The following is a 23,856-nucleotide window of genomic DNA, read 5'->3' on the forward strand; positions in this document are numbered from 1 at the left end:
TCGGATAATTGAAGGTGTACCAGCGAAATGTTTTCGGGATAAAGTGAAAAATCAGCATACCTGAAAATCAATTTGTAGTCGATCTGTCGACCTCATCAGTTCCAGGGGCGGATCGATGGGCCGGAAAAAAAACCACTTAGCTTAATGTTATTTTTATATCCGTTATTTAAATCAGAAATTCGGCAGGAGGATTATAAAAATAAAGTCAGCGTTTAATAAGTGGGCATGTATTCGAGATAACGGCAAACAGATTCGGGCGATTCCATCGCGGGGTCGCAGGCACGTATTCGACGAACGGCAACGCCATTATCTTTGATAGCAAAAATATTTGAACAATTCTTCCGCGGCGCCTTATTGCAAACGGCACCGGCCGATAAGAAAAACGGAGTGACAGAAATTACGGCAAAGTAGACAACAAAAGAGCGTTCTTACACATAAAATTTCACTTAAACTTTCGACCGTGATCTACCGCGTTCGCTTTTATTACCTCATATACATAATAAAGTCGACTTTTTCACTGATGTGGTTGCCGTTTTATGCTTCATTTTGTACCGTCCCATTTAATATCTGAACTCTGATTAAATTCTAACGCAATCAAATTTGTTTTATATTCCATTATTTTCGTTTTTTTCGCTGGCCGAATTCTTTGATTTAAAACAGTTACGGCTCTGTCTGTAAAACATGTTAAATTAAATAATGTAACACGTACCTGTAAGCTTTTTTAAAGGGGGCACGGTCCTATTAAATTAAATAAGGCGACAGTTTTCTTCGAAATTAATTTATTTTATTAATTTACAAATCTTTAGGGATATGTGTACATAAATATAACAAAACTTAAACAACTTTTAGATCCATCTACCATATAATATCACAAATTTATTCTAGTTTGTTATCAAAAGCTATGTCATTTACGATAGTCGTATATTTGATAAACTTGAGATAAGTTTTTTAATATCTTATTTTGTGGTTATTGTGTATAATCTTATATGCGATTTTTTCTAACATTTATAGTTTTACATAATTAGTACATATTATTTAATAGAATATGACATAACTTTTAAGAAAATTCGTCTATTCTAAATTTTTATAAACATTCATTAGTTTATTATATAACAATTATGTACAATGAGAAATATACATCTATATGCTTCGTAAATTAAATACATGCACAAACGGTTCCAAAAATAATAAATTTTACATCAAAACAGTTGTATAAATAATGGAACATTATGGTAACAATGATTATATTAAGGAAAGGATCATCTAATATCAATAATTATGTTTTTGTTGCTGCACAATTGTGTTTACTAAACTTGGTCAGATAATTCAGATTTCCAAATAAATAATTTTATTTACATATAAACATATTAACATTACGAGTTATTTTTAGGTTTTTACAAGAGTTCAAGTTCTCTAAGCTATCATACAAATTCTTTTAAATTTACCTTAGAAAATCATAAAAGTGAGTTATCAATAAGATGTAGTTTATTCAATTTAATTACACAGTTTTAATTAATTCCAGCAAAACACCATTTTGCTGCATTTTCCATAATTCTTACTGTATTCAAAACATTTTAAGGTAGTAAATGAAAATTTATTTCAGATCTCCAACAACAAAAAATCAGATTTCATTCCACAATTCGCATGAATAATAAAAATCAACAGAAAAATCTCTCAATTAACCCTCAAGTTGAGTTGCATGCGTGAATTGATTTTGCCCTTATGCGTATAATCCTGCAAATCAGATCGCCGAGTATTTTATAAAACAACGCGTATTATTTCAGATCAGTTTTTTTATTTAATTTGCATATGTCAAGGTGTGTTTTCCGTGTAACACGAAAATAACACTAATATGTACGTATTAACATCAGATATGAATGTGTTCGTTTCTATCCATTAACTACGTATTATAATTATTTCAGGACAGAGATAAAAAGATTGTGGCAATAGGAATTTTAGTCAGATTAATAGGCAAACTTGTAGATAATGCTTTTGGTTGTTATCGGTATTAGTTGGGAAAACTAGGACGTTTTCATGTTTCATGTGTTAAAAACTGGATAATGAGAATGAAGGTGTTAATTATAATGTTTAATTAGGTTCAAGTTTTTATGGCGGCACAGTTTTATTTTGTTGCGAATAACAAATTTAATATGCAGCGTAATCAACTGCACAACTTTATGAAAGTCAATTTAATTATAAATGCCACAGTATCATACAGGAATATAAATTATTTAGTTAGCTTTTGTTAAAATGCCATAAAATTCGACATACAATTCTTTGAATAAATTAATATAAATAAATTTTATAATTAAGAATGCAGCTGAGAAGTACAATAAAAACTTAAAATCTCCTTACATAAACATTAACTGTTAATATTTTTCCAGCAATTGCAGTAACTAAAGTCCGTCTGTTTCTCACATAAAACTTATTAAATTCAACTATTGTGCACCACTGAAGAATTCGTCTTTTGAAATCGTAAAAGCAGAAGTGAAATTGCCGCAGTCGAGAGTTAAAACTAAACGAAAAGCAATAAGCGGTTTTATAAATTTAATGGCACCGCTAAAAACTTTTCAGAAGGTATGTGTGTGCAATTCGGTTTTAAATTCGACTCAATTTTTATTGTTATTGCTTTACAGTTTTTGGTCAGGGAGTTTAATTTTAAGAATTCAACAGTCCCGAACTGAAGCCGTGTGGTGATGTGCTTTTCGACATCAAATATTTTGTCAGTTCGTTTTCGAAATTTTTAAACTCCACAGAATCTTCCAAAGACTGGTTTGAATTGGGTGATAAGGGATTGTTATCAGGATTGGCTTTGGCTGTATCATCTGAACTCGAGGGTGTGCTCGGCGAATTCGAATGCAATAATTGACTTCGTTCTAATTTTAAATTGTCGCAGGTCTGCTTCATTTTCGTCAACTGTTTGTGCAATTGTCTGTACTCTTCAAGGAACTTTTCCAATTGTGCTGCGTGATGATCGTAAGAATTGGCGTTTGGAGTGAGTGTCGCATTTGTAGATGTATTTTCTCTCTTGTACATTACTCGTTTCTCCAACCCCGTTACGTCCAATAATGGGGTCGAATTGTCCTCCTTGGTTAAGTTTAAATAACTACTAGATATTTTGTTTACCCTGTTTCTGTTTAAATTGGAGTGTTTGGGGACTTCAGGTAGTTTCCTGCAATTGTTCTCCTGGCTACCGTAGCTGCTTTCACCACCGCTACTGTTATATCTACTTTCGGGCAAAAGAGGAGACTGACTGTCAGTACTGTGGTACCTCGAGCTGTGTTTTACTGTTTTCTTCCTCGGCAACGTGCAGAATAATTGGGTTATATCAGTCACACTTCCACCTTCACTATTTGCTTTGCCTACTGGCCTATTCAATCTAGTTGTGGAGTTTCCAATTACATCTGGATACGATTGTTCCTCAGACAAACAAGACAGTTCCGAGTTGTAAGTAGTAGCGTAAATCGGTTGCACTTGAAGCGGTGGTCGATAGTTAAAGTTCTGCATTGGATGTTGGTAAACCGTAGGAGCAGCTGGAATCTGAGACATGGAAGAAGTTGACGGTTGGTACAAATTATATGTACCAGATGTTGTAACCAAGGCTTTCTTGTCTCTAGAACAAAATGAAGGTACTAATAACAGATTCTACATTATATCACAGACTATCTATTCGAGAAATCTTCATCAACATACCTAGTTTCTTGCAGCGTCCTCCGTGGGATATGCAGATCTTCCGGATCCAAAAGGTGTTCCGGTGAGTTCCACTTTTTCTCCTCCTCTTTGACCCAACTTTTCGAAACCTCAGCCTTCTCCTCTATTACGTCCTCGTCCTCCTCGTTTTCCTGGTCCGTATCACCGCATGGAACCACCCTATACTCCCCGTTCTTGCGACTCGTCACCAAGACTTGTTCCTGCAAAACACCACCGTTGGCATCCGGAACCACTTTGTGATGCATTTCGATCTTTTCATAATTGTCTTCGCGTCGGCTTTCACGATTCCGCCACCTGAGTACTTGTTTCTTTTTCATCATTACTAAGGTCACAGCTATTACACACGAGATAATTACAAATAGTACACCGGTTATTACACTAGCAACGATTATATTACTTCCCACCGTGTTATCTACTTGTTTCTTTGTCATTGCCAAAACCACACTCGCCTCGGCCCGTCCCGCTTTGTTCTCAGCCGAACACACGTAAGTACCAGCGTCTTGTAAATCAGCACTTAGTATCGTCAAGTCACTAGAATTCCTGTCCAGATGTACCACATACAATTTTTTACCACCGGTATAATGAGACCCAGACAAATTAGCTATAATTTTGTTCCTATGCATCCACCTTACACTAGGTTCCGGAATTCCTTCAGTCCTGCAAGCTATGGTGATGTTTTTCCCTTCTATGCCAGTGGTCTTTTCCTGATAGGCGAATATTTCAGGAGCGCACGCGAACTCGTCCAAATCTAGTTTGTCCCACGACTTCTGGCTCAACCTCTTCGGCGACTGGCACACAGGTGGCACGCCGAAAGGTACGTTCTGCCTCAGCATCCATTCACGCACGGGACGCAGCTGGCAGGAGCAATTCCAGGGGTTGGATGCCAGTTCGATGCCATGAAGACTTTGCAGTACCGTTATGGATTTAGGATGAACCGTGTTCAGTTTGTTTTTGTCCAATTTTAAGTACTCTAATGACTTTTCCACCGCGTGGAAGGCCTTTGGTTCGACGGTTGATATTTTACAGTCGGTTAGCTCCAGTCTGTTCAGTTGGGGGATGTTGAGGAAGGCGTTGTTTTGTATTTTTTGTATGGGGTTGCCGTTCAGTTTTAAATCCCTAAGTTCCGGAATGCTGTCGAAGGTGTGCGACGGAATTTGCGTCAGAGCGTTGTAGCTCAAGTCTAATTCGACTAAATTTATTAGGTTTTTGAAAGCGTAACGTTCTATCGATTTTAGTCGGCATTTCGCTATGTAAACCTTCTGTAAGTTGATCAGGCCAGCGTTGCTGAACTCCTCGTGCTTGATTACTGACAAGTTGTTGCCGGTCAGGTCTAAAACTTGTACGCCGGTGTCCAAATGTAGGGGTACGACTATCAGATTAGCATTGAGACAGATGACGGACTCCTTGCCGTTCTTCCACTTGCAGTCGCAAAGACGGGGACAGTCGGTGAAGGCCATTTGAGTGCAGAAACCAAGGAACACGATCAGATGAATGTTGACGGAAGGCATGGTCAAACGGTGCTTGGACGTATCATCCAGACGCTTCCGCTTCCTCTGGGTCTTCATCCTCCGTTTCCATAGCCACAGTGTCAGATTTACAAGCTAGCAGTACGGATCTGGAACAAAAATAATGCTTGTTAGTTAATTACTTGAGTGGTTTGTTGACGGTCCAGCAGAGTGAGCGATTTATATCCCTGACGAAGTGCTGATAGTTCCCAATTATTCGCGTCGAATTAATTACAGTGCTGTAAACGGAATTCGAGTTTGCGACACACAGACGTGCATGTGTTATGAACAATAGGGAAGATGCAGACTCTTTGTCACGTCCTAAAGCACTTTGTAACAAATACATGCACTTAATAATGCATATGTGCTTTAGTGCACACACACACTTAATATTAAAACTATGAGGTTGGAATTTCTGATGGCGGAGTAATTAGACATGTCAATTACGCCCTGTTCCGGATACGTTTAAATGTACGCCAGCAAAGTAATAACATTTGGGTGATGTGATTAGTTTTGTGTTTGCTCCTTTATTAATTAGATGAGGGAAATAATGGATGTTGGAACTTTATAATTGATTCGTCCAAGAGTGGCGTTAATAAAAAGAGATTTGGCTAAAGTAGTTTTACATTTACATAAATTTTAACTGCAGAATTTCTCCCATAATAATAATAATAATAATAAATTTTATTTATGTCCAACAACTTTAGACACAACAATAAATATATATATATATATATATATATATATATATATATATATATATATTTATAAAATACTACATCTTAATTAAAGATATCACTGTAATATTTGTTAGCATTTCTGCATATTTGGAAAACTGGGCTTTTTAGCAGAACATTGGTTCTATATCTTGCTATGGTGAGAGAAACGCTGCTTCTTGAATTAAGTCTTGGCATGTTAAATCCAATTTTGGTTAGTATATAAGAACAATCAATTTTGCAACACTTTGATAAATGACATAATACAACACCTGCTAAAATATTTTAGAGAAATTACTTAATATAGAGATAGGTCTCTAATTATTAAAATTAGAATTGAAAATTGAATACAGGGACAAATTGAAAATAATTTTTAATGGTTTCAAAAATGTAAATTTGCAATCCTTGATCAAAAATGGCATCTGATCAATTTGCAGTTTTTTGGTGGCCAAATTGTCGATACTATTTAGTATGTCAGATTCATTCACTTTGAGCTAAACACATTGATGATTGGAAAACGAGACGATCAGGCGAGGCAATAAATACCCTACCAAATTCATGAGCAAATTGAGCCACGATATCTTGAGGAGTAATATGAGTAAAGCTATTATCCCACATTACTGGAGATATTCAAGTAATGCCCTTGTTTTTGGTGAATGAAATTTCACAAAGACTTGGGATCAGTGGGAACATCAGCTCTCGTAAGTGGGTTAACGACATAATAATTTTCTTAGTTTATTAATTCCTCTCGCTAAAAGATACACAATGCAAAACCTAAACAAACAAAAAAGATCTCATAAACATGCATTTAAAACAGTGTGCTATTAAAACGAACCAGCGACAACACAGAAAATTAGAATTGGAAGTAAATAAGACTCTATTCCTAATTAAATACTGCGCACTTAAGTGTGGCATTAAGTCTCCCGACATTTTACTTAAAAACAAACGGGACTGCGACATAGATTAAAATGGAAATTCTTTAGCCCTCAGTGAAATATGATGCCCCTTATTTGACATGGAACGCCATCTGTAGAGAGACAACGACGCGAATACGTTGCGGAATACAAATATCCCTTAGACTGGCAAATGTGACGGATCTGCATAAAGGGGCAAAGAAAATATACACCCGTTGCTTCTCTGTCTTTTGCCAAAAACGTCGAGACAATTAAATAAACATGAGCCCTGCGAGTTTTTAATTAATATTGTATTTCATAAGAAACGCCAGCAAAAGTATCAAACACATTCTCGTTACGAAAATGGGACGGTATTGTTTTAGTAGACCTTCCGAAAGAATATTGAGGCGAAAAGTATTTCTTTTCAATTCAGCCCCTGGAACTTATCTCGCTTACCATGTAGATGGTGCTTTTAAGTCGTCGACTGTGGATAAGTGTGTTTTTATGCGGAGCAAGGTCCAATACCACTGTTTTGAAAATTTATTATTTAGCAAGGGCGCCTTGGAAACCGTATGGATAATGATATTGCATTTTATCATAAGCATCTTTATACATCTTATCACGGAGCTCTTTGTAATTTCTTTGACCGCAACAGGAAGTAAAAGCACTTTAGCTTTCAAGACTCGCAGGAAATTGCAGAACCGGCCCGACCAACTCGACCCGCCGACCTCCGCTTTATTCCGTCAGGTCCGTTCTAATAATCATTTTTATTACGGCGAAAATTTTTTGATTAGCGCCCTTTCACCATCATGTCTTAATACTACTTCAAATACCCGCCAGATGAAAAATCTCTTTTATTTGCCATTGTTTCGTAGAAAAATATAACGATGTATTTTTATACAATTTCTTGTGTACAATATTTTTTACCTCTATCCAAATGTACATTTTCACCGAGAATGGTGATTAAAGTTAAACAATTTAAACACTAGAAGACATTTAAATAAATCAAAAGGGCCTAACAAAATTAAAACCTCTTAAACAAAATCACTTGACATAATACCAACGGTTGCAAACATAGAAACAACCACACGAAACGGTTAAGGGTAGTAACGGTGCGGATTCGGCTCTCGAAATATTGGAAACAGAGGTCCAAATAAATTCGGGTGCGGGTTGAAATCGGTAGACCGCAAAAGCGGAAGTGGAATGTTGAGTACGAAATAAAATGTTAAATGTTAAATTTATACTGTAATTTAGATACAATTAGTGTAATATTTTAATTCAATCATTAAATTTTTTGTCCAATTGTAAAATATTGTATAAGTACGTAGAAATAAATCTAAACTTATGAACCAAAGGATTTAACTTTATTTATGTGTTTGATTAGTCACAGTTAGCGTTTTAAATATCAATTTTAATCATAGAAATTGCTTAAATAAATATTATGGGCATGAATTTTTAGGATGTAGTTGATATAAACGAAAAATTTCATTTGATGTTAAACTATGACATAAAACGTCCAATTCCTGCAAATTGAATTAAATTTTATACTGAATTGTATGTAAAATAAGCATTTTTATTTATGACATTTCCCAATATTAATATGTATTTTAGTTTTATACAGGTAATGTTTTTATAGGGGTGAAATATGATATTGAAAAATTTTATGATTCGACCAACTAAAATAAAATTTAAATTATAAAAAAATATTATAAACTTAATATATATATATATATATATATATATATATATATATATATATATATATATATAAATAATATATTAATTTAGCAACACAAAATACATACGTATAAATATGCATATTCAGTGGACTCTTAAAAAGTCCCCCCAAATTATAATTAGCACAATCAAGAATCTTTTTATACGACCTCACTGTATAATGTTGTTGTAAAATTTTGTATTTTATTACAAATTTTATTAGTAATCAAGATAAAACGTTTCAAATTTTGTAATAAATAAGTAACATAACACATACATAAGTATATATAATAAATATTATAAGCACAACCAAAAACATTGTACTGATAGCGACTTTTTTTAACTTCTACGTCCTCCTTGTGTAATATATAAAAACAGTATAACTTTTACTTTTATTATTTTTTAGAACTATTATTAATAGTATCTTTTTTAATTCACAATAAACATATTTTTTATTATTTTATATTTATAAAAATTTAAGAATTTCGTTTTTTTGTATTCTTTTATTTATTTTCTTCATTTTAATAGAAAAAATTAGGTTTTTAAAATAAAATCAATAAATAGTAAATTTAAAAGTTTCAATAAATAAATATTTTAATTATTTTTTGATTACCTTTAAGTTTTCAAAAAATACTAAATGTGTTTTAAACAATTTTTTAAGTTTTTAAATATATTTTCAAATGTGTTAAACGTAAATCAATACTTGTTGTCTTATAAGAATTTAAGAATTTCTTTTTTTTTTGTAATTTATTACTTCATTTGCTTATTTTATTTAATTTGATTTTCTTCTTTTTAAAAGAAAACATGAAATAAATTTATTGATTACCTTGTGTTAAAATATTAAATATGTTTTTCTTAATTTTTAAATATATTTTCAAATGTATAAATGAAAAATCAATACTTGTTATTATTCCATATACTTATTTAAAATGAATAAATAAATTGATTAACTTTAAAAATGCTAAAAAATTTCAATAAATAATTACTTTAATTATATTTTGATTATCTTTAAGTTTTTTAAATAATATTAAATATGTTTTGAACAATTTTTTTTTAATTTTTAATTATATGTTCAAATATGTAATTAAAAAAATCAAAATTTGTTGTGTAAATAACACATAATTAAATTTCCATTTGTCTAAATTATCAATAAATTATTAACTTAGTTAGCAATATTTTTAAAAATCGACGGACTGTTTACTCATTTTAGCCAAATTTGAAAGTGTTAAAATTAATTACCACTCTATAATATGTTCCATAATTATCAACCCTAAAGGCGTACACAACAAAATTCCGTGCCGACCACAATTAAAACAACCGACAGAGATGTGCCAGACAGTTTTGTCGAAAACTCACGTATCCGAAACGAAAACGTTGAACGTACAAAATTCCGTTTCGACGTCAGACACGTGCTCGTTTCGTTCCGGCAATGCCGCTGCCGCTGCCGCTCCCGGTGACGGCGCGGGCCAAACTAAGTTTTCAATTTCGGGCCGTCGGGCGCAAAAGTAAACTTCATCATAAATGTAACTAAACACGGACCCTTTTCGCTCTCGACGCCGTCCCCTCCCTGTCGCCGCCAACCCGGAAAAATCCACCCGCCAAGATTGCGATGTTTGTTTTAGCGGGGCGGGCCCGTTCTCGACGTCGCCGCCAAATTGTGACCGAGTGATTTTTCAACTTTCTATCGCCGTTTTTTCCTTGTCAATGTTTATAGACGTGTAGAAAGTCGCTATTTAATTGTTGAATTAAATGTGGGGTGCTTTAATTTAAAAATATGTATGGAACAACATTGTTGTGTACGTGGTAAAGTGTCAAATACAATTCAGGTTGTTTATTACCCAGTTAGACGTCCGCATTTTTATGTATGGGTTTAATGACGTACAATTTATGTTCCCATCCCTGTAATGCAGATATCAATCGGTAATTCCGAAATATTTTTTTATTCCAACACTCCGTAAAAATTTAATTGGCACTGATGTAAAATCGAAACGGGACATAATAGTTTTATGCACAGGTTTGGAACTGGTGAATTTACGAGAGAAAATGTGCTTTTATCTCGGTATGTGCTACATACACGTTAATTGTACAACGTGGGATACAAATGCAGACGGAAATTAAAAAATATCACTGTCTTCCATTATCAAGACCTGAATGTTTTGTGAATAAAGTGCAAAAGTCAGTATTACAAAAATTACGACCGAGACAAAGTATAATTAATTTTAATTAATCCCTGTCACACTTACTGAATTCAATAAAAACCAGTCAAGTATTATGCATATTTCACGCCAACTGAAAACGTCCCCTTAAAAATAATTTATTTGCAGGATAAAACAAAATTTTTAAATACGTCCTAAAAAAATACAATAATTTTTAGTAATCTCCCTCACATTTACCAGACTCAGTAGCAGACGTTCTCCATGTTGAAGAAGAAAAAATTGGAATTACCATCCTTGAGAGAAACCGGCCAAATAGGGGGGTGAGTTTTAGGTGCTAATTTCCTCGGCAAAAATATATAGCAATATATTATTATTATTTTTTATTTTTCACGGCAATAAATTGAAGTTAGGGGTGGTGGCGTGAAAGGTTCTTTGTCACATGATGTCACGAACACGGATACAACAGCACAAAGGCAGCTCCTCTCTTAAAATCAAGTCAAGTGACTCTATGTTATGGTGCAGACGAGTCGCGCTTCTGCAGTTTATGTCTTTACAAAGCGACGACGAACTAGTATATATATATTTTTCCGTAATGTAGCATTATTTTAAAAGAAAACTACTACGAGATAATCGATGGGTTATTATGGTAAATCAATGATAATAAGTCTAGGTTTATATACACGTAGAAATGGCGTGTCAAACAACCTAGAATTGTGATAATTCTTTCTGGGAAAGTAATTTTCTATTTCTATTTGCACGCTATTGTTTTGTGTTTTGTACTAACTATTTATTGTAACTTGTTTACAAGTTCATTAATTTTTCAGTTTTTTAATATCTAAATTTATTTTTAAAGTGAATAAAACACACTTTGAATAAATGAATAATTTTCACTAACATTTCTTAAGTTTGGTTTTTAATTTTTATTGATATTTTGTTTAAAATAATAAAATAAAATTAATAGTTTTATAAGAATACATTATTAAATACGATATTTAGTGTTTTGGATATAATTATTTAATGACAAATTTTTTTAAAAAAGTTGTTGCCAAAATCTAATTTTAATTTTTTAAATGTTTGTATACAATAGAACAATTTCAGAATTTTTAATTTTTTTTGCACATTTAGTATAAAAAAATAATTTAATAAATATACATTCATTGTTTGTAATAATAAGATTTGGTTACTATTCTTACAAATTAGAGTATGTATTAAAAATAAATTTAAAATACATTTAAATAAGTACTTACTACACAATTATTTAATAACTAAATTTGTCATAATACATATTTAAAATGTAATTTTATTTTGTTTAATATATGTATATATATATGGTGGGTGAGTAAGAAGTAGGTGCATTAATTTTAGAGAGTCTCTTTACCGATTATTTAAAATCTTTTGAACCCAATATCTAAAAATTATTAGTTTTGGAGATATTTGATTTTTTGTGATTTTAATCAATAACCACGTCCAGGATTATCTTTCTCGAAAATAAACCAACATATTTAAACAATTCTTTTTTTAATAGTTAGTATATACATTCACACATGCCACGCAGTAACATTTTAAAATAAAATTTTACACTTATTTACTTTACTATATTTATTTGTGAATTTCGAAGACTTGAAGTTCATCATGACTTTTTTTTACTTTGTGTGCAAATTATTTAAAAAAACGTATTCGGTTTATTATTTTCCTATCGATGTATAATATGTTTATAAAAAATGAGATTTCTATATCGAATTTATTGTAAAATCTAATTTTAATTTTATTTATACAGTAAAGACCAATTTCAGAATATTTAATTTTTTTCATTAATATTTGCTTCTAGTTCACTTTTTTAATAATGATTTTTGTTTTTCATATCTTTCTTTTTTTTGTAAATTCAGTATAAAAAATTAATTTAATAAATACAAATTTGTTTGTTATAATAATAAGGCTTTTTTAGGATTCTTACAAATTTTAGTATGAATTAAAATACAGTTTATTAAATTTAAATATATTTTTCAGAGCATTTAAGTAAATAAGTACTAAATTTAAGATAATACATATTCAAACATGTAACTTTAATTTTTTTAATATATGTATATTACATAATATATTTTTATATACTAAAAAAAGATAATTTAATTTTTGTTTTTATTCATATTTTTTACTATTTCTTTTTTAATAAATTTGTAAAGTCTAATAATTTTTTATGTAAATTTAGTTGATAAAATATCTTCTTTTTATAAGACACAAAATTTTAAATCCAATTTATTAAAAAAAATACTGTTTTATTGTTTTTTGGAAATGCTTTTTATTCATTTTTTTCGAATGTTTAATCTTTATTTATTTTTTTATTTTTTGTGTAGATGTTTATGCATCCCTAATTAAAATTGAATAGGAAAAATGAAACAATATTGAAAACCTAGAAAATAATTAAAGCCAAAACCTCAAGAATGAACGGTTGAGTTTAAAATGGATTGTCCGTTGTTTCGTCCGTTGGTATTCGTCACAATGGCAGAAATATCGTCTAATACATACGTAGAATAATAAACCTCTCTCATTTACCGAAAACGCTGTGAAGAGGAAATGGAATAATCTCGAAACAATTGTGTTAGTGCTTTTGTTGCCATTTATGCCAGGAACCGGTCTATTAAATATGATATAGAAGTGTACGTTTTCTCATACTTATTTATTTTCTGTTTCGTATTCCCGACAGCCTATGCGAACGAGTTTTCGCCCCAAGCACACCGTTTAAAGTGTCTCTCGACTTGACTTTGCGGAAAAGCTCCTTAGCTACTCCATAATACCTTGAAAATTTAATTTTCTGATATTCTAACACTCTATCTTTATTGCCTACAATAATAGAAATTTTCATTAAAACTTAACTTGTTGCCAACAATACAAGATGCTAACTTAATTTCATAATTAAAGGCACTGCTAAAATTTAAGTTTTCCATTTTTTTTTTTTTGAAGTAACTAATATTAAATTTTGTTGAGATAAAGCCCTACTATGTTTATCATGGCCACAATCATACAAATTTTCATTAAAACTTCGCTAACGCCATCTTCAATATTAATAACTTGAGACGAATTTACATGCAAAATGTATTTGTAAAATTATAAACCGTTGCACATTTTTGACTTAATTAAAGTAGTTAGTTGTGAAAAGTTGCGAACAGGCTCCATCAATTTTAGAATTTAATATGCAGTTTGCTTTAGCATCATTATGTAACTTGTGTCCAAAAAAAATGCAACCTAAGTAATCGCATTGAAGCACCTCAATTAAACTCCATAAATCCAAAAGTTAATGAAATAAACAAATCAACCGGAACCGAATAAATAACTGCAATGAGCCACGGAATTGTTCCGGAGGAAATCGGTACATGAGATGGGAGGATCGCAAGCCGAATACTCCTTGAGTTGGGCCCGCCAAGATTCATGGTCATATCGTATGGGTCTGAGACCATTAGCGGAATTATACTTTGACTTATTCCCACCCGTTTAGCGTTTTTTTACTCTTCGGTATTAGGAAGCCATTTGGTTTTTTATGAGCGACGATCCGGGTTTTATCCGGCTTCATGAAACTGACGTCGCTAATTACGGGGGGATTTTGAAACCTACGAAATAATAAAAAAAATAATAATAAAGTTCGAATTAAAATTGGAAACGATCTGATATTTATATTAAAAATGTCGAAATGAACATGTCACATACAAACACATACGTATCTGCTAATATAGAGTTAAAATTAAACCGGCTTCCCTTTGATTTGGCTCCATATCGATTAAAAGCAGCGTGTGATTTTATCCATTCGAATTTATATTGTGTCCGTGTATCGAAACAATCTCAATTTGCATTTTGGTTTATTGTTGATCAGGAACGGAGTTATCTTTTCTTTATTTAAAATAACCAAAATAGAAAATATTGATTTTGCGGAAAGCCCAGATAACTTTTATCGGCGGTCGCGTTGTTAATCTTCGGTCTCTCGCTGTTTTGTCTGTGTGTCTGTGTTTCTACACTATCGCTTTAACATATTACGTGGACAGAACGAGTTTCTGCCTCATTTGTGTTTGGAAATTTAACATTGGGGAAATTGATGAAAATTTTATGCTCTGCTACTAAATTTCCACTTGTTTTTTTTTAACGCACAAACAATCTGTTTGAAACAGTTTGTATTTCGTTTGTTCATAAATTAAGTTTTATTCATCATAAAACTATGTAAATGTTTGGGAAAATCGTACAGTTTGTTTATGCCCGAATAATATCTATCGTTAACAGACCCCATTCAAATTATTCCTTAATTTCTAAGGGAAGTAATTTCAGTTTAAAACTTTCCTACTTAGTTTTACAAATAGTCCAAGTACTGTTGCGACTAGTTGGTTACTCTATAGAGAAATCACTGAGCAACTTTCACACATTGTTGGTACACAGTTTCTGGTTTGAACACGCTCCACGACCTTCACAAACACCTTCTTAGTTTCAGTTGACTATTCAAGTTTCACAAGAAAAATTCCACTGCAAAATTTGCACTTAATTATGCAGCCCCATTAAATTGTAATGAATAATGATCTAATCGCCAAAATTGGAGATAAATCGGAAGGTGTGCAACTTTCTGAATTTAAAATCGGAAACATGCAAGCAAAGCATTAGACTTAAACCATGATTAATGTGTTAATAATCTCCGTGTAATTTAAGTTTACCACAAATTAAAGAATAACGAGTTTCGCATCGATTTTAAAAAGAAATTTGTGTCCCCCTATCAAAATTCTGTCAAGTATCGATCCGTATTTTTGCATTCACTACGAGGAACTTCCCATATCTTCACTCCACTTGACATATCATGCGACTTCTTTCGAACCTTTGGGAGCATTCGAGTAAGTTTCATACAATCAAATTGTCAGTTTTTGTGCTGAAATATTCAGCATTTCCTTATTTAAATTTTCAAATGTCCAATATCCTAATGAAACCGTACCTGACCCATTTTTTTTGCAGGAACAATGGTCCTTTTCAGGAATTGTTTTCAGACATAACAATGAATGTTTAAATATTATAGCCGCTTCGCAAAATTCCCATCTAGTATTTCATAAAGCCATTTACTATTTCACGAACCGTCAAATAAAACAATCCGGTTGATTGTAAACTTCATTAATTATTGAATATCCGTATCACATAAAAATTGCACCAAATCCGTCATAAGCAAAACAAAAAACGGACGATATACATATATTTTTTTAATGGGACCATGGACGAAAATTGCAAAGCGGAAAGCGGGTCCGAAATTAGTTACCCCAAAATGGATGTGCAATTATTTCACTGGGAAGTGGAACGGCGCATTTATTTGAATTCGAAGTAATTGCATCGCATGGTCTAAAATTAAACGGTGTATCGACGTCGAACGATTTACTCATAATTACATGTAGGTGTGTGTAATTAATACTGCAAGTGTGACAAATTCGTTTTGTCAATTGTTAATAGATTTCCAATGGTCTTTTGAATTTTTCAATTCGAATTTGGTGGTGCAAAAGCTAATAGAAATTAAATTCATTAACATTAACATACGATTAAACCAATTAAGTATCAAAGAAGCCGATTAAAATGTTAATGTTTCAGTTTATTACGGCCTCAACAACGTTCCTAATATTGTGTCGTGTGTTGTGAATACTCCGCATCGTTATACTACTTTGGCATATTACATCTGAATATCAACAGCTTAGTTTGCATTTAGAACATAAGTAAAATATTAGTTTATATAGTTAATGTTGGCTACAGCCAGTACTCGTGTCAAGAGCAAGACAAACTTCACAAACATTAATGTATCAACTTTACCGAACAATGTTAATAACAGCTTCGAGTTAGATTCGTCCATTATGAAGCTTGTTACCAGATACTTTCAGAATTAACTGTTACAGACAATTAAAAACGTAACTATTGTAAACTGTATATTTATAATTAAATAAATATAGATACAGTAAAAGCTCCTTATTCGCGCTTTCTATTATCGCGTTTTTACTATTAGCGGATTAAAAAAATGCGACCCAATTTCTGTATTCGGGACTAAAGATTTCTTTATTCGCGGATCTAAATCTGAACATCGGTACAATATCCTTTGTAAACGCGCCGTCAAATGGACCAATAAAAAAGTAAAATATTAAAAGTAATTTATTTTATCCACTGTTATAACCATTTTCAACAGATATTATTTAAATTTTTCTAATTAATCAGTAAAGTAACCTTTAAAATACTATTAAAAATATGATTTTGACGTTTAATAAATGTTTAAACATCGTGAATGCGCAAACAAATTGTATAATCACAACTACATCCAAAAGGTAATTAATTTTATGTCTTCAAATGTCTTATCCTAATTCATTTGAATATTTTAATTAAGTTTTTTGTTTCGCATCCACCATTTTTACAACTGTTGTTAAAAATGGCGAATGCGCAATAAATACAATAATTAGTTACTATTAAACAAATTCTAAGAATAATTTGATTATATTAAAAGTATTTTATTTTATACCCTGTTAGATCCATTTTTAACAGGTACTGTTTAAATTTTTTAATTAATCCGTAAAGTAACCTTTAAAATACTATAAAAAATAACATTTTGATGTTTAATAAATGTTTAAAAATCGTGAATGCACAAACAAATTGTATAAATACAATTACTTCCAAAAGGCAATTAATTTTATGTTTTCAAATATCTTATCCTAATTCATTTGAATATTTTAATTAAGTTTTTTGTTTCGCATCCACCATTTTTACAACTATTGTTAAAAATGGCGAATGCGTAATAAATCCAATAATTAGTTACTATTAAACAAATTCTAAGAATAACTTGATTATATTAAAAGTAATTTATTTTATCTGCTGTCAGATCCATTTTTAACATGTACTATTTAAATTTTTTTAATTAATCAGTAAAATAATCTTCAAAATACTATAAAAAATATGATTTTGATGTTTAATAAATGTTTAAATATCGTAAATGCGCAAACAAATTGTATAATTACAACTACATCCAAAAGGCAACCAGTCCAATACAGTAAAATCTCCTTATTCGCGCTTGGTACACTCGCGTTTTCACTATTGGCGGATTAAAAAAATGTCACCCAATTTCTGTACTTGCGACTAAAAATTTCTTTATTCTCGGATCTAAATCTGAACAAATTGATAAATAAAAAAGTAAAATTGGCGGCATATTTACGGAACATATGCCCCGCGAATAAAGAGCTTTTACTGTACTTGTAATCATTCTTTCTTGATTATCCCTCATGTCAAACTTCGAAAAAAAACTCAAATGTTTTTCCCAAAATTATATTATAAAATATGTTCTGATTTATGGCTGGCTCATTCGTAATTAATCCCACATACTAAATTAATCCGTGAAACCTGCCGGTATTTTTATTAAACCTTTAATGAGAAGTGTGTGGGGGAGCTGCAGGAGTGTGTCTCAAGAGTTGTGTGTGCACGTGCATATGGAATTGACGACGTCAAAGAATGCCAGACATGATTAGAGCGTCTGCTCTCGGAACGTACCGCCCGGGAATATTTAAGTTTTTAATAACATTCGGTGTAGTATCAAACGGAATCTCAGTTTGAAATTTTGGTTCGCGAATCTTTGTGGGTGTATATTTAAATGAAAATTAATGCGGGAACCTAAATGTAATGGAGGCGGGCGTCGCAACGAACGATACTGTCATGTCCCCGGCGAAAACCTATTTAACTTCTAATATTATAAAGTTGGCCCGTAAGCTGAAATACTTGAGTACATGGCGTTGACACAGATTGTAGGTGGGACGTGATAATTATTGGTAGTTTCAGTTATTACTTACCGGAAATAAGATTTCGGTAATAATAGATTTAAAATGTGGCCCGTTCATTGAACGTTATGGACCGTCTTCGTTGGAACGTAACAAGATAAATTAAAACTTGGACGGCTTCTTCCTTCAATGTCTCCTAAATGAGATCTTTTGTTTCGTTCTTACTTTTATTAATGTATTTTCTGAACGTGAAACGCAACAACGTGCACTTGATAAAACGGAACGGAACCCATAAACAAAACGCCGGGACACGAAATCTTTTGTCATTCCAGATTTTGCTCTTTAACGTCATGTTTTGTGTTACGGTTTCTTCATTAAAATACACTATCATGTATCTTATTAAATACTACGGTTCGTAAATATTGAGCATTAATGAAAGGTTTTTTAATTTGTATTCAAGTTTAATTAATAAAGAACAGTTTGTCGCAAAATGAAGTCTCATAATTTTTAAGGCTTTTTAAAACGGATATATATATATATATATATATATATATATATATATATATATATATATATATATATATATTATAAGATATTTTGAAATAAATATAATAAATAATATATTTTAATTTTGCATTATACCTATATAGACTTATTTTTTATTAATATATAACGACTTCATCTGTTTTACAAAACGTCAAGATATATTATTATATTTGTCCAAAAATTTTCAACATATATTTTTATAATTATTTTATATTAAAAAAATTATTTATATCTGAATTTTTGAATACATATTAAATTAAAACATATATAACTTATATTTAATTATTTAAGAATGTTAATTACATTTAATATTTTTATTTTATAAAGGTTTGAATAAGATTAGGAATAGGTTAAATTAAGACGCAAAAACAACACTGAAAATTTCTCAGAAATGTTATCAGTATTCATTATTATATTGTCAGGGCAATATTTTTGAGTTTGATGAAAATCTCTACAAATTGTGTTGTGCAAAACATGAGTATATACAGTTATCCATTTTCACATGAATAATCATTTACAGACATTTGATTCTCGTTTTCGTTTCGTATAAAGGAACTGTAACAAGACAGGAGCTGGAAGATAAATTAAAACGTAGAACCCGCTCTGTTTAGGAAGTCTCTTAAATGTGTTTTCACTTGTTTGCCTTTTTTAATTTTATTAGCACGCTCGAAGCAACATTCCACTTGATAACTGAAACAGTAAACTTCGCCATACCGGAGATTATAGCAAATATACATAGAATAACATTTTTTTTTCTGCATGCAGTTCGCGAATACGGTCGGTCTGATGTAGCCCAAACTTTTCGGAGTTCCACGCAAAATGCTCGAAACTGTGTATAATTCAATTACCAGGTACATCTTTCGAGAGACTCCATCACCTTGCTTTTCATAATTGGATACTTCTTTATACAATTCTCTTCGTTCTTAATGCGCACAACTCCAGATTATCTGGATTATCCGCTCCCTAATTCTAATTTAGCAATTTTGAATTTTAAATCAGAAAAAGGGTTATCTCTAACAAGGGGTCTATTTAATTTAAGTGTTTGCAATTTAATCAATTAATTTGTAAATGTTACCGATAATGGAATTAACACCGGTTTCTTTCAACGACGAACACCCGAACCGAAAGACACATGAAGCAATTTCACAAGTTAATAAATAAAATGGCGAGGCAAGAGACTCATTAATCACACATTCGTTAAACATATTGAGGAGTTTACTTAGCTGTACTAGTTTCCCTTCACATATACTTACACATCGTTTTGCTCGTCTACATCCATCCCTCACTGTCGGAGGATCGTTGCCTCTATACATCTACGTCTGTATATTGATTGCTCAATAATTTATACCACTAAAAGCAAATAAACTGTCTAAATTGGCGTATTTAAAAATTAATTACAATCAAAAGTATTCTTTCTTGTATACTTTTAAAGCGTTTTTGCTCATTATTGTATTTTACTTTAATAACAAATGTTATGAAAATTATCATGTTTCAAATTTTGACACAATAATATTCAACTACAAGTCGAATTTCGATATTTCGAATTTTTAATTACTCGAAACAATAGCTGCAGGGTGAAAATTTTTTGAGGTTTTTCCTCTTCCGAATGGCATTCCCTGATGGCAACAATTCTAAGGAAATTATCGACTGATTAGAATAATGCCGAAAACTCCTACAATTTACTTTATGGTGTTTACATTATTACAACATCCTAAATTCTAAATGTATGTACATTTTACTATAAATATAGCAGTGAGTCCATAGAATATTCTTACACCAATAGATTGTGATCCTTTCATCAAGCACAAATAACGCGTTTTGCGTTAAAATGAAAACTTTACATGATATAATATTGATTATATTATGTACAGTAAAAGCTCTTTATTCGCGGGGTATATGTTCTGTAAATATGGCGGAATGGTAATTTTATGAGATTATAGGGGATACGTTCCTAGGTGACAAAATAAAGAACAAATATATATATATATATATATATATATATATATATATATATATATATATATATACATATATATAATCAATTTAATTGAAGTTTTTAACCATATTGATTAATTATTATCTTCAGGCTTAGGCAATGACTTAAAAAATTTTGTAATTTTTTCTTGCTTGGCAGTTTTTAGAAACTCTTTCAATTCAGATTGATATTCAGCAGAAGCATTATCCTCTCACAAATAAGACTTCGTTGAATAAACGGATCTAACAGTGTATAAAATAAACTACTTTTAATATAAACAACTTATTCTTTGAATTTGTTTAATAGTAACTAATTACTGGATTGGTTGCGCATTCGCCATTTTTAACAACAGTTGTAAAAATGGTGGATGCGAAACAAAAAACTTAATTAAAATATTCAAATGAATTAGGATAAGATATTTGAAAACATAAAATGAATTCCCTTTTGGATGTAGTTGCAATTTGCTTGCGCATTCACGATATTTAAACATTTATTAAACATCAAAATCATATTTTTTATTGTATTTTAATGGTTACTTTACTGATTAATTAACTGATCTAACAGTCAATAAAATAAATTACTTTTAATATAATCAAATTATTCTTAGAATTTGTTTAATAGTAATTAATCACATATTACATATTTTATAGATTTCAAAATGTTATTTTTGATAAGTAGTGTACTTTAGCAATATCTTCTAGAAGTAATATCTAGCTTAAATCATACTTACATGAATAATACGCATATATAACATTCGATTTTTTTTTACAAAGCGTGGTTCGAGTTATCGAACGTATATTAATTTATGCAAAATAAAGATCTTGTAAATCAAAAATTACATTACAGAAAGTGGATAAAAGAAATTCACTTATCATTTCTGTTCAATCAGCCAGTTTCAACCCAATTCGTTCTTTTGTATTTCTGACCCTAGAATGATTCTGTAGATAATTATTGTAAAATTAATTGTTTGTTTTCTAAATTAATTAGATTCAGAAATTTAATTACTCTTTAATTATATTAAATATAATATTGAAACTTAAAAATACTTTAAAATATTATTTCTTCATTTTTTATCTTTTTTATTTTTGTTCATCACTTAAAATGCAAGAAATGAAACTTTAAATATCTGTTATTAATGTTCGTAGATTAATATTTAGATCCATTAACTAATGAACATCATCATTCACAATAACTTTTCTTAGTCGAAATTTGAATTTAACAATAAATTAATATTACGGTTGTGCAGTTAAATGATAAAAAACAATATTACAATGATTTCGCAATCTATTTTAATTACGAATTTAAATTAATTCCAGGACGGCAATTAAATTTTGTTGTTTGCATTACATAAATTACGGCGCATTGTTCATTTGAACTGTAGTTACGGTTAAATGATATTTGTATATCATTAGAGGTGAAACAATGCAAGTAAAATAAGGACCAAACTAGGACCCGATGCTAGTAATCAAGAATTAGGTAGCTCCAATACTAGAATCTTATACCCAAGACAATTTACATATTAAATAAACAAGCACGGAAAGTAATTGGGAAGAACTATTGTTTTAAAATGGTGGAACAACATAAGTTAATGAAACCTCGAGAAGCAGTCATAATAACCAGTTAAATAATTTAATTCAACGTAAAGTTGCCGTTTCATCATAAAAAACGAATAAGTTTCCAGTACATTACGTCCTCGAGTTTGCCGTAATTTCACTGTTAAAAGCGATTCTTGCTTATAAAATGTCGCTGCCGGGTAAGTTTATTAAGAAATAAATTCGACTTAATCCTTTCCTCCGGTTTAATTTTTATTGTAAACAGTTTTTCGCGAAATTCTAATTTCCTTGAATGCGGCCGCGACGGCAACTTTATAAATGCGAATAAAACACGTGTTCCTGATGCCGACGAATTAACATTTATGAATGCACCGACGTTTTAATTAATTTCGAAAGCGTTTCGCGTGGCGTATCAATTGTTTCCAATATGAATCCATTTCAGTCGTTGCGGAATTGAACCGTAAGTGTAATGTGGTGTGTGTCGCCGACAAAACCCTATAAATATGTCAGATGTCTTAGCTTTATGCGATATCCGGGCAATGTTCTGTCGAAACTGAAAATATACGGCCAATACTAATGTTCGTTTGGAGAATAGCAAATTTCTTCGGCGACACTTTTATATATTTTATTGAAAACAAAACGAAGCTACGATCGGAATATCTGGCCTGAAACGGGGATGAAATGTATCAAAAGTGACAGATGTATTTGCACGTTTTAACACTAACATAACGGGATATTCGCATTTGTATCATTAGGGCTTTCAAACTCTTTTCTGTTTATTCTTATTTGTTTGTCTTCCTACTACATAAATTCAATGAATTTCGCCTTTTTTGATGGAAAAATGGCCAACAAAAATATGTGACTGCCACACAATAAAATTTTTTTTTTCAAATGTAGACTTTTTTGTATATGGAGCACAAATCAAAATGTTACATTATATTCCCAAACGTGATTTTATGGAAAACTACCTTACTTTCTCAATTTATTAATAAAAAATATTCTAACAAAATGACTTGAGATAAAATATTAGACAAATTTGAGACATAATTAAATAAAATAAAAAATTAAAAATTCAAAGTACACTAAAAAATTATTAATTTTATTAAATAAAAAATTATAAACAATTTTTTTAATATAAAAACAAAACTATTTTCTAAAAAAATGACAAAAAACTTGGAATATTGGTCAAATTCTGTATGAAAACAATAGTGGACCTAAATATAGCAACTTAACTTATAAGACAGTGTATGAAATAAAGTTAATAAATAATATATTTTAATTATACACTATATTTATCTATGTTTCTTTTATATACAAGATAAATATTTATCCAAAAA

General features: G+C 30.9%; 1 protein-coding gene across 1 annotated transcript; it reads right to left on the reverse strand.

Annotated features, from left to right (window-relative positions):
• Positions 1 to 801: 801 nt before the first annotated feature.
• On the reverse strand, positions 802 to 5,304 carry LOC109609381 (uncharacterized). The gene is made up of 2 exons (XM_020026042.2): positions 3,694 to 5,304; positions 802 to 3,613 (listed from the first exon to the last, which is right to left on the reverse strand). The coding sequence occupies exons 1-2, from the start codon at positions 5,274 to 5,276 to the stop codon at positions 2,659 to 2,661; spliced, it is 2,538 nt and encodes an 845-aa protein (XP_019881601.2). The 5' UTR covers positions 5,277 to 5,304; the 3' UTR covers positions 802 to 2,658.
• Between the last annotated feature and the right edge of the window lie 18,552 nt (positions 5,305 to 23,856).

Source organism: Aethina tumida, chromosome 7 (assembly GCF_024364675.1).
Source record: "Aethina tumida isolate Nest 87 chromosome 7, icAetTumi1.1, whole genome shotgun sequence".
In the NCBI taxonomy this organism is placed as follows: Eukaryota; Metazoa; Arthropoda; class Insecta; order Coleoptera; family Nitidulidae; genus Aethina; species Aethina tumida.